The following is an 11,235-nucleotide window of genomic DNA, read 5'->3' as shown; positions in this document are numbered from 1 at the left end:
AAAATCTACCATATTATTTTATAAAGTATGTCAATAAACTGAAAAAAAAAAATTCTCAGGCACTGGTGGCTCACACCTATAATCCTAGCTAATCAGGAGGCTGAGATCTGAGGATCACGGTGCAAAGCCTTCCTGGGCAAAAAAAGTCCATGAGACTCTTTATCTCCAAATAACCATTCTGGCTTAAAGTGGTAGACGCTAGCTTTGAGTGAAAGCTCAGGCTGTAAATTCAAGCCCCACAACCAATGGGGAAAAAAAAATCATTCTCAATCTTCATGTTCTGGATAACACTGCAATTTTTTTTTAATTGTAAAATTGATATACAGAGGGGTTACAGTTTCATAAGTAAGGTAATGCGTACATTTAGCACTGCAATTCTTTTATTATTCTAGTTGGACTCCTCAGTCCATGTTTGTTTGGTGATGGCAAGGGGCAAATGGTCCCACCTGAAGAGCAGCTCGTTTCTGATAGACCACAGTACCCAGAATACCCACCAGAATTACCAATGGTAGACAGAGTCCCAAGGACAGCAATATGTGATTCATAGATAGGTTATGATCCAAGGAAACCAGCAACCTAGAAATAGAGAAGGACTGTTTAGCCTGGATTAATCCCTAGGCTTAGGAGGTGAAGGTCTTTACAGTTTTCATGCTTTATCCAAGCATTAGGCTAACCAGGAAATCGGAGAATACAGAACTGGAAAGTAGGAATAAGCCCAAGATCCAAGTCCTATCTGGTGCTCTCCAAAGGATGAGAACTAGAAGATTGTAGTTTGCGCCCAGTTCAGGTACAGAAATCTGTAAGACTTCATCTCCAAAATAACCAACCAAAAGCAGGTCTGGAGATATAGTACAAGTGGTAGAATGCCAGCTAAGTAAACAAGCAGGTCAAGACCCTGAATTCAAACCCTGGTACCCCCCGCCTGACCCAAAATAAGACTGGGATACATTAGTACTAGGAATAGGGAAATCCATTTTTTTGTGTGGAGAAAGTGTCAGTAATGAGCCTAAGGTGAACTTAGAGATCTTTGTTTCCTTAGATGGATAACCATGTATAGGACAATAGACTCGAGTGTGTGCTTAGCAGATGAATTTCAAACATCTTGATCCCAGGGATTAAAAAAAATGTTTGGAATATTACTTTACTTGCTGTATTTTGTGGTATAGCTGGCTTCTCCATGATATACTTCAAGAGGCTCCTTCTGGAGAGTCAGGGTCAGGGCATTGTATAGCACAGCAGCTGAAGGTCCTTGGCAACCAGGGAACTTCCACATATGCACAGTGAAGACCAAACTAGTGGTGACTGATGGGTTGTGGAAATAGCACCTAAGTGGACATTAGATCTCTTAAGGATGACATTTAGCTAATGAAACTAGTATAGGCTTAGGAGTGGGGTCTGCAGAGGAGTTATGAAGTAAAGGACTTAAGAGTTCTTTGAGCTAGGCACTGGTGGCTCACTCCTGTAATCCTAGCTAATCAGGAGGCTAAGAGCTGAGGATCACGGTTCAAAGCCAACCCGGTCACAAAAGTCCATGAGACTCTTATCTCCAAAAACACCACTCAGAAAACAGGAAGTGGCACAGTGGCTCAAGTATAGAGCGCTAGCCTTGAGCTGAAGAGCTGAGGGACAGTATTCAGGCCGAGAGTTCAAGCCCCATGACAGACAAAAAAAAGTTCTCTGTGGCCCATTGTATACTCAGCTTCATGCCTGTGATCCTAGCTACTCAGGAGGCAGTCTAAGGATCGCGGTTCAAAGCCAACTGAGGCAGGAAAGTCCATGAGACTTATCTCCAGTTAACAAGTAAAAAATAAAATGGATCTGGAGTTATGACTGATGTAGCTCAGGCCTTGAACTAAAAAGCTAAGCATGCCGGGCTGGGAAGGTGGCTTAGTGGCAGAGTGCTTGTCTTGCATGCATGAGGCCCTGGGTTCGATTCCTCAGCACCACATAAGCAGAAAAGGCTGGAAGTAGTGCTGTGGCTCAAGTGGTAGAGTGCTAGCCTTGAGCTGAAGAGCTGAGGGACAGCCCCTAGGCCCAGAGTTCAGGCCCCTGGCCAACCAAAAAAAAAAAAAAGGCTAAGCATGGTCTGGGAATGTGGCTTAGTGGTAGAGTGCTTGCCTAGCATGCATGAAGCCCTGGGTTCGATTCCTTGGTACCACATAAACAGAAAAGGCCAGAAGTGGCACTGTGGCTCAAGAGATAGAGTACTAGTCTTGAGCTAAAGAAGCTCAAGGACAGTGTCCAGGCCTTGAGTTCAAGCACCAGGACTGGCAAAAAAAAAAAAAAAAAAAAGCTAAGCATGAGCTCAGTAATGAACCTGGGCTACAGTACTGGCAAAAAATAATAATAATAATCCCACAAAACAACACCTCAGCCTGACCTGTCCCTTTACCTGTCAGCACTGCTTCTGTTCACTAGAGCCTGTAGTACTGTTTCAGCCAGTTCTTCTCTCTGTTCCTTCTCCAGTGAGTGGCCTGGAGGCCCAGCTAATCCTAAAGACAGCTGGAATAGCAGGTCTTGGGTTGCAAGACTCATAGGTGAAATAACTGCATTTGCATCTTCATTCTGACACAGCCTGCCTTGGGGACAGTAGAGAAGACCATAGTACCCAGGCACCTGCAACAAAACACATAGCAGGGTTGTAGCTTCAGCCTCCATTACCTGCTCAGGCCTTTCTTCTAAGGAAACTATATACTTCAGATATTTGAAGTATTAAAAAAAAAAAAAAGAACAATATAATACGTTACACAGGGGCAAGGGTGTAGTTCAGTGATAGATTGGTGGCCTAGCATATGCAATGCTTTGGGTTTGATTCCCCAGCGCTGAAAAAAAAAATGGTATTTTCCAACTTTATGTGTATGTGTGTGCCAATGCTTGAGCTTGAATTCAGGGCCTGGATGCTATACCTTAGTTTTTTTACTCAAGGCTAGGGCTATACCACTTGAGCCACATCTATACTTCTGGCTTTTTGGTGGATAATTAGATGTGAGTCTCACAGACTTCCCTGCATGGGCTGGCTTTGAACCATGATCCTGAGATCTCAGTCTCCTGAATAGCTAGGATTATAGGCATGAAACACTGGCACCCAGTTTATTTTCCAATTTCATTTTGCTAGCGTACCCTAACGATTCCTCTTGAACCTCACCTGAATAGCCTTTCCTGGAAGGCATGGAACCCAAGGTGATCCCTCCACTTGCACTTTGTACTCTCCTTTCTGTGTGCATTGATGTAAGTAGCATCGGCCAGTGAGCTCTGCTTCCTTGAGATGTGGGACCTGAGAGGGATGGCTGGTTTCATCCCCAGGGAACAGCTGTGAAGTGAGGTTGGCAAGGAAGCAACGACTCTGGGAATGGTAGATCTCCCCATGTGGATTCTCAGCCCCAGCTGGAGGACCATTTTCTTTCTTCCAGCATTCACTCTACATTGCAGGGTAGAAAGCAGAATAGTGTTGTCTTGATACGGTAGAAGTAATTCCCGAGGGGGGGAGGGTGTGGATGGGAGGGCAGGGATGGTAAGGGGAAACAAAGGAGGACGCAACAATGCTTGATAAAAAAATGTACTTATTACCTTGCTCATGTAATTGTAACCCCTCTGTACGGTATTTTCACAATTTATAAAAAAATAAACATTAAAAAAAAAAGTAATTCCCAGCCTGGTACTGGGAGTTCACACCTGTAAGTCTAGCTGCTGAGGAGAAAGAGAACTAGAAGATCACAGTTCAAAGAGCTGGAGGTATGGCTCACACTGTAAGTAAGCAGGCCAAGCAAGAGCAATCTGAGTTTCATTGTCCCGTAGTCTACTCACCCTATTAGCTAGGGGTTTGTACATGTGGCAGCCTTCCAGCATGGGGTCTGAGGAACAGATTCCCTTGTCCAAGTGCAGGTAGTGGCAACCCAGCCCGCTAGATGGAAGGGATAGTAGAGTGCCACTAAGATCACTGACAGTTGTACAATCCCCCAATCATTCAGTTTAGCCACATACATACCTGCCAGTACAGAAGAAATCTGAGGAGTCAGTCCCACATGTGGTCACTAGGCCAAATTCTAGGCCAGATCCTGCTTGAGAGATAAGAAAAGGAAGGTCCTTCAACAAATAAAGGCCAAGACATCATCCCTCAACACTATGCTTACAGCCTGAAATCCACCTTTAGACCAGATAATCCTTTCTAACCTATGCCATTCATGACCAATCTTGGGTCGTGAGTACTGCTCTTCAGATTGCCCTTACTTCTCACCATGGCCCCACAACAGCTTCTCGGCAGCACTGTGGTTGACCTGATACCAGCCTGAATCTTGGAAGGCAGAAAGAGTGATTGGGTCAAGTTGAGTGCGTTGGGCACCATCAAAAGTAGCAGCCATGATAGAACCCTGGAAGAGTCTGGCCTCCCAGTGTGAGGACAAAGGGCCCTGCTGAGGAGAAAGCAAAGAGCTGGTTGCTATTTGGCAACACCTTCTTTCTTCTATCACCCCAAGGTGTTATCATTCTCACCTCTTCTTCCAAGGGAGCGCTCAGAGAAACCCCTAGCACTCCCAAATGTTTGGCCAGGCTATGGCTAACAGTTGGGGTGGTAAGAAGCAGCTGTCCCCGCTTATCTTGTCTTGTCACCTGTTGCCTTGTAGAACAATTCTCTTTAACTGAGTACAGAAAGGGAGGAAGGCAATTATAAGGAGAGGAAAATGTAGAAAGCAGAATGGAAACAAATGAGTTCAGGAGGTAGTCAATTTCTTCCTGTTAACATTGTGGGAAATCCTTCCCCTCTTTCCTCCCATTTACCACTGAGTCCTGAAGGGCACTCCCGCCATTTCTGGAAGAGCTGTCCAGAGAAACCCAGAGCATGGAGCAATTCGTGTAGTGTAGCCTAAGGAAAGATGAGTGCCAAGTGAGGAGAGCTGAATACATGAGATTCTGCCGTCCTTTTGCCCAGTCATCTCCTAGAACTTGTTCTCTCCTCAGTTCTTCCACTTCACAGGAAGCTGAATGGCCTGCCACCATGACCACCACCTGTCTGCTGCTCCCAATTCATTGTGCAGCAGTCACCATGACGATGTCACCGTGGCTGAGGCTGGGGCTGGTGAGGTGTTTGGCACAGTAGATAATGGTACCAGCAAGGGGCCTGTCTTCTGAGTCCAGTTGACAACAGGCAGCATAGGCTATGACAGAAGGCTGCAAATGGGCAAGGAACAGATGAGTCAGAAAGAGGTAACCTAAATAGGAGAAATATTCCTGAAAACAGAGGGCCCAGGTGCCCTGCAAAGCATTATGGAGTGGAACCAAGTGATGGCTTGGGGAGTCCCAGCAGCTTTCAATTTGTTTATTTTTCTTGGTGATGAAACTGGAACTTGAACTCAGAGCTGCAAGCTCTTGCTTAGCTTTTTCTGCTCAAGGTTAGTGATCTATCATTTGAACCATACCTCCACTTATGGCTTGTCGCTGGTTAACTGAAGAGTCTCTTGCATTTGTTTGCCCGGGCTAGCTTCAAACCTTGATCTTCAAATCTCAGCTTCATGAATAGCTAGGGTTACAGGCCTGAACAACCAGTTCCTGGATTTTTTTTTTTTTATTGTCAGTACTAGGGCTTAAACTTAGGGCCTTATGCTTCCCATTGACATTTTCAGCTCAGGGCTGCTGTGGAATGAACCACACCTCTAATTCTACCTTCATTCAATTTAGGTTTATCCACGTGCCCCAAGTTGCCCCCAAAGAAACACAATTTAACAAAATCTGTCCTCTCCTCAATAAAGACTACTTCCCCTCCCAAGATATAGGATTAAGAGATCCGAGTACCAGTGGGTCCTGATTATATTAGCTACTCAGGAGGAGGTTCAAAGCTAACCAGGACAGACAAATCTGAGAGATCTTACATTTGTCCAACTAACCAGCAAAAAGCCAGAAGTAGATACGTGGCTTGAGTGGTAGAGCACCAATCTTAAACAGAAGAGGCTAAGCAATCTGGGCGCTGGTGGCTCAGGTCTATAATCCTAGCTACTCAGGAGGGGGAGATCTGAGGATGAAGGATGAAAGTCAGCCCAGGCAAGAAAGTCCATGAGAATCTTATCTCCAATTAACCACCAGAAAACTGGAAGTGGAGGGCTGGGAAGGTGGCTCAGTGGTAGAGTGCTTGAGTTCAGGCCTTGAGTTCAGCCCCACAACCAACCAAAAAAAAAAGTGGAAGGAAGGAAGGAAGGAAGGAAGGTAGAAAGCTAACCAACACAACAGCCAAGGCTCTAAATTCAATCCCAGCAGTAGCCCATTTATGTGCACATATGCACACCCATGTGTGCGCGCGCACACACGCACACGCGCACACACGCACATACACACACACACACACCATTAAGAGAGCAGAGAAAGCAGATTTGGCTGCAACCTCACCTTTTGGTGGCACTTGGAAGTGTGACCAACCCGCATATACAGGAGAAAATCAGCATTTTGGACCCCAGGCCCGTCTGGCTGGATTAATTGTGGGGGACCATGCTCTGGCCACAAGGCATAACCACGGAGATGGGCATCAGGTATCTGGCAGGGAGTAGAATGTAGCATGTAGCTTAGTGGATGGATGGGGACAGTGGGAAACTGGCTACAAGGAGCAAAGGAGAATGAACATCTTTGGTCTATCTTAGGGATATCTAGGCAGCTAATTAGAAAGTAGAATCTGCCTTCTGCCACCCATATGCCTCTACTTTAACCTATTTTGGAAAGTGGGGATAGAGAAAGACTAAGCAGGACTGGGAATGTGGTTTTGTGGTAGAGTGCTTGCCTAGCATGCATGAAGCCCTGGGTTCGATTCCTCAGTACCACATAAACAAAAAGCAGAAGTGGCTCTGTGGCTCAAGTGGTAAAGAGTGCTAGCCTTGAGCAAAAGAATCTCAGGGACAGTGCCCAGGCACTGAGTTCAAGCCCCAGAACTGAGAGAGAGAAAAAGAGAGAGAGGGAGAGGGAGAGAGAGAGAGAATGAGACTAAGGAAGCTGGGCACTGGTGGCTTAAGCCTGTAAACCTAGCTGCTTAGGAAGCTTAGATCTTAGATCTGAGGATCATGCTTCGAAGACAGTCTGAGCAGGTAAGTCTGAGACTCTTGTTTCTAATTGAAGAGCAGAACACCAGAACTGGAACTGTGACTCAAGTAGTAGAGTGAAAAAGCTAAGGGATAGTGACTAAGCCCTGAGTTCAAGCTCCAGTTCTAGCACGAAGCAAAACCAAACACAGAACCCAAGAAAGACTAAGAAATCCATATTACTTGTGAAGTATATAGAGTAATTCAAACACTGAAAATTCTAATACTGAAGGTTTGGGGGAGGTCTAACTAGTTAGAGATCTTCATATCCTTAAGATTGGAAAGCTGGTCTTACCTTTGCCCCCAGGCAACTCTCTCCTTTGTATCCTGGGTTCAGAAGGCTGCACCTGCCAACAATGAATATCTGTGAACAATTCAGCTCAAACATTTTTTATTATCCCCAAAGAAATGTATATATTCTCAAGGACACAAACTCACCTGTGGTAATTAGGAGTATCTGGGTCTCCCCAGACAGAATGGCAGTATTTTTCAGGGTCTCGACTCAAAAGCAAGGGTCCTTGTACTGGAAGGACTTCACAAAATAAGAGGAGAATTTTGGGAGAATGATGGAAGGGGCAACATTGATCAAGATACACTGTACATATAAACTGATTTGTGTATTGAAACCCCTTTATAAAACTAGTTAAAGATAATTTCAAAAATTAAAGACAACCGGGCGCCCGTGGCTCACGCCTATAATCCTAGCTACTCCGGAGGCTGAGATCTGAGGATCGAGGTTGAAAGCCAGCCTGGGCAGGAAAGTCTATAAGACTCTTATCTCCAATAAACTGCTAGAAAGCCGGAAGTGGCACTGTGGCTCAAGCAGTAGAGTGCTCGCCTTGAGCTGAAGAACGCAAGGACAGCGCCCAAGCCCAGAGTTCAAGCCCCACGACCGACCCCCCCCCAAAAAAAAATTAAAGACAGGTTTTTTTTAAAGAGGATAATTTCACTTCAATATCTCTACATTCTGTTCCTTTTTTTTTTTTTTTTCCTACTGGTCCTGAGGTTTTGAACTCAGGGCCTAGACACTGTCCCTGAGCTTTTGTGCTCAAGGCTAGCACTCTACCACTTGAGCCATAGCTCCACTTTAATTTTTTTTTTTTTTTTTTGGGTCCAGTCGTGGGGCCTGAACTCTGGGCTTGGGCGCTGTCCCTCAGCTCTTCAGCTCAAGGCTAGCACTCTACCACTTGAGCCACAGCACCACTTCTGGCTTTTTTCTTATGTGGTGCTGAGGAATCGAACCCAGGGCCTCATGCATGCAAGGCAAGCACTCTACCACTGAGCCACCTTCCCAGCCCCACTTTAATTTTTTGTTAACTAATTAGAGATGGGATTCTCACAGGCTTTCCTACCCGTGCTGGCTTCAAACTGTGATCTTCAGATGTCAGCCTCCTAAGTAGCTAGGATTACAGGCTTGAGCCATGGGTGCCCAGCACAGTTTCTTTTTTGTGCTATTCTTTTCCCTTAGACCCCTCTATCCCACAGCCCTCCTGATGCCTCTTACCCCTCAGCTCACCTGCTAGGATGCCCTGGATTCGCTGAGTGGCTTCTTTCACTGCGGCCAGAGCTTGGGATTTCCCTCTTCTCATCTCATCCCCCTTAGGATCCCAAGTTCCATTTGATATGGGGTCTCCCATAGAGTAGATTTGGATTCTGAGGGGTTGAGGATCATGGGAGCCAGGGACAGGGAGGGAAGAGGAGCGGAAGTCTGTGGGCAGTTGGGAGGGAGGGGGCCTGAGAAGGCTCACAGACTTTTGGATCTCATCATGTATACATCTGCTCATGGCCACCCCAAGAAAGAGCAGCAACAGCATCTTCTGCTACTGTCGTTTTTCACAGCCTGCCCTGGACCATATCTTCAATCCCCCTTTTCCCCAGCTCATTTATTTCAATCTTTCCTCTGTCCTCTCTGTTCACATCCCCTTCACCACTCTTGCTTGTTTTCTTAAGATTTAAGTGTTACTGACTAAATCTACAGTTCCTGCCAGGCGGTAGGATAGCACACTGGCCAAAGCCATCCTCTTACTGTGGGGGAGGGGAGAGAAGCCAGAGGTGGAGCCCTGGGGAGGAGAGTATGATCCTGGAGCCTCAGCCTCTCCAAGGAGCCAGTCTTTTCCACAATAAGACTCTCTTAGGGCTGGGAAGGTGGCTCAGTGGTAGAGTGCTTGCCTTGCATGCGTAAGGCCCTGGGTTCAATTCCTCAGCACCACATAAGCAAAAAGAAAAAAGGCGAAGTGGCGCTGTGGCTCAAGTGGTAGAGCGCTAGCCTCTCTAGCCTTGAGCTGAAGAGCTGAGGGACAGTGCCCAGGCCCCACAACCGGACCCTTCCCCCTCCCAAAAAAGACTCTTAATCCTCATCTAGCCTACATCCTAATTCTCCTGTCTTTTTGAATAGAAAAACCTTAAAACTCCCCAGAATTAAAAACAACAAGAAGTCCAGTACCAGTGGCTCACACCTGTAATCCTAGCTTACTCAGGAAGCTGCAATCTGAGGATCAGGATTGAGATTCAAAGACAGCCTGGGCAAGAAAGTCTGTGAGATTCTTATCTCCATTTAACCACCCAAAAGCCAGAAGTGGGGCTATAGCTCTAGTGGTAAATGATAGCCTTGAGCAAAAAAGCTCAGGTACAGCTTTAAGCCTCAGGACTGGTACCAAGCAAAAAGGTGGCTAGCTGGGGCTGGTAGCATATGCCTATAATCTCTACATTAGGGAAGAAGCTAAGGCAGGAAGATGGAGAACTCAAAGCAATCCTAGGCTACATATTGAGATCTTGTGTCAAAAAAAAAAAAAATTGGTGGCAATATAAGAGAGGGAGGAGGTTGTTGTTTTTTTTTATTATTATTTTTGTCGGTCATGGGGCTTGAACTCTGGACTTGGGCTCTTCAGCTCAAGGTGAGAGCTCTACCACTTGGGCCACAGAGCCACTTCTGGTTTTCTGAGTGGTTTGTTTATTGGAGATAAGAGTCTCATGGAGTTTCCTGCCCAGGCTGGCTTTGAACTGCGATCCTCAGATCTCAGCCTCCTGAGTATCTAGGATTATAGGCATGAGCCACTGAAGCCCGGCTTTGCTTTGTTTTTTTGATACCAGTACTAGGGCTTGAGCTTAGGTGCATGATCTTTTAGCTTTTTCCACTTCTAGCTTTTTGCTCTTTGATTAGTGGTAAGAGTCTCACAGAGTTATAGCCTCAGGTGGCTTTAAACTACAACCTTCAGATTGAGATCTGAGCTGGCTGAGTAACTAGGATTACAGGTGTGAGCCACCAGCGCCCTGGCAAGGGGTATTTTGATTCATGCAGGATGCCTGCCTGCTTCCTTAGAGGTGAGCAGAAGGGCTTCTGCACTTTACTGGCCCCAGGGTCAGAACTGTCTGTCCTCTAATTAAATTCCGAGGTTTTCAGGCATCTCCTCTTCTGTGTGGGCTCTCAGTGGGTGGACAAGAACTTGTTATTCACTGATGAGGCCTATGTGAGGCTTTAGGTATGTAAGACTTCATAGAGCCCACTTACAGGATTACAAGGGAGAGAAAATAAACTCTAAGAAATGGCCATTAATAGATGTTCAAAGATGTTTTTAGGAACTGGTAGAGTGCTTTTTTGTTTTCTTTGCTCACGCTGTGTTTTCACATCCTGTTTCCCCTGTTTGGATCCCCCCCTCTTCCCTCCCTAGGGAGCCTTTCTTAACATCTCCTGCCCAAATTCCACACCCAGAATTCCCCTAGAGGAGGGGACCACCTCAAAGGAGGGCCCTGTCCTCCCAGCTCCTAACAGCACATCCTCTCAACTGTAAGTGTTGGCTTAGAGTCCTGCCTTCCCCGCCCAAACTCCTTGAAAAACTCCTGCTTCCTGTTGGTTTTTCCCACAGCCCATTGGGTCTCATCTTCAATGAGTGGATGAAGACATAATCCTAACCCCCATTACTGAAGTTTTTTTTACAGCCAGGATTTCCTCCACAGCCTCCAAATCACAATCTTCCAGTCTCAGCCTCTTGAGTGCTGGGGTTACAGAAGTGTGCCACTATTGTTGGCTCCTTATGCCTTTAATGAAAGATGACATGTCTTAAGGTAACAGAGCTACTTAGTGACAAGGACTAGAGATTTTTAAATTCTGATGAATTATCAGGGAGGCTAAGTTTCATACTTTCACATATCAGAACTGTATCTGAAACTGTTGGTCATAGGAGAC

At 45.9% G+C, this 11,235-nt stretch overlaps 1 protein-coding gene across 1 annotated transcript; it reads right to left on the bottom strand.

The window, feature by feature from the left end:
* Positions 1-401: 401 nt before the first annotated feature.
* Lmln2 (leishmanolysin like peptidase 2) lies at positions 402-8,866 on the bottom strand. Its single transcript, XM_042686408.1, has 14 exons — positions 8,569-8,866; positions 7,491-7,584; positions 7,348-7,399; positions 6,373-6,516; positions 5,038-5,163; positions 4,774-4,858; positions 4,489-4,634; positions 4,235-4,406; positions 3,986-4,055; positions 3,805-3,901; positions 3,146-3,418; positions 2,393-2,616; positions 1,146-1,325; positions 402-576 (listed from the first exon to the last, which is right to left on the bottom strand). The coding sequence occupies exons 1-14, from the start codon at positions 8,864-8,866 to the stop codon at positions 402-404; spliced, it is 2,136 nt and encodes a 711-aa protein (XP_042542342.1).
* Positions 8,867-11,235: the final 2,369 nt, after the last annotated feature.

Source organism: Dipodomys spectabilis, unplaced genomic scaffold (genome assembly GCF_019054845.1).
Source record: "Dipodomys spectabilis isolate Male_0828 unplaced genomic scaffold, ASM1905484v1 ptg000097l, whole genome shotgun sequence".
In the NCBI taxonomy this organism is placed as follows: domain Eukaryota; kingdom Metazoa; phylum Chordata; class Mammalia; order Rodentia; family Heteromyidae; genus Dipodomys; species Dipodomys spectabilis.
This window is presented reverse-complemented; position numbering and strand designations above follow the sequence as displayed.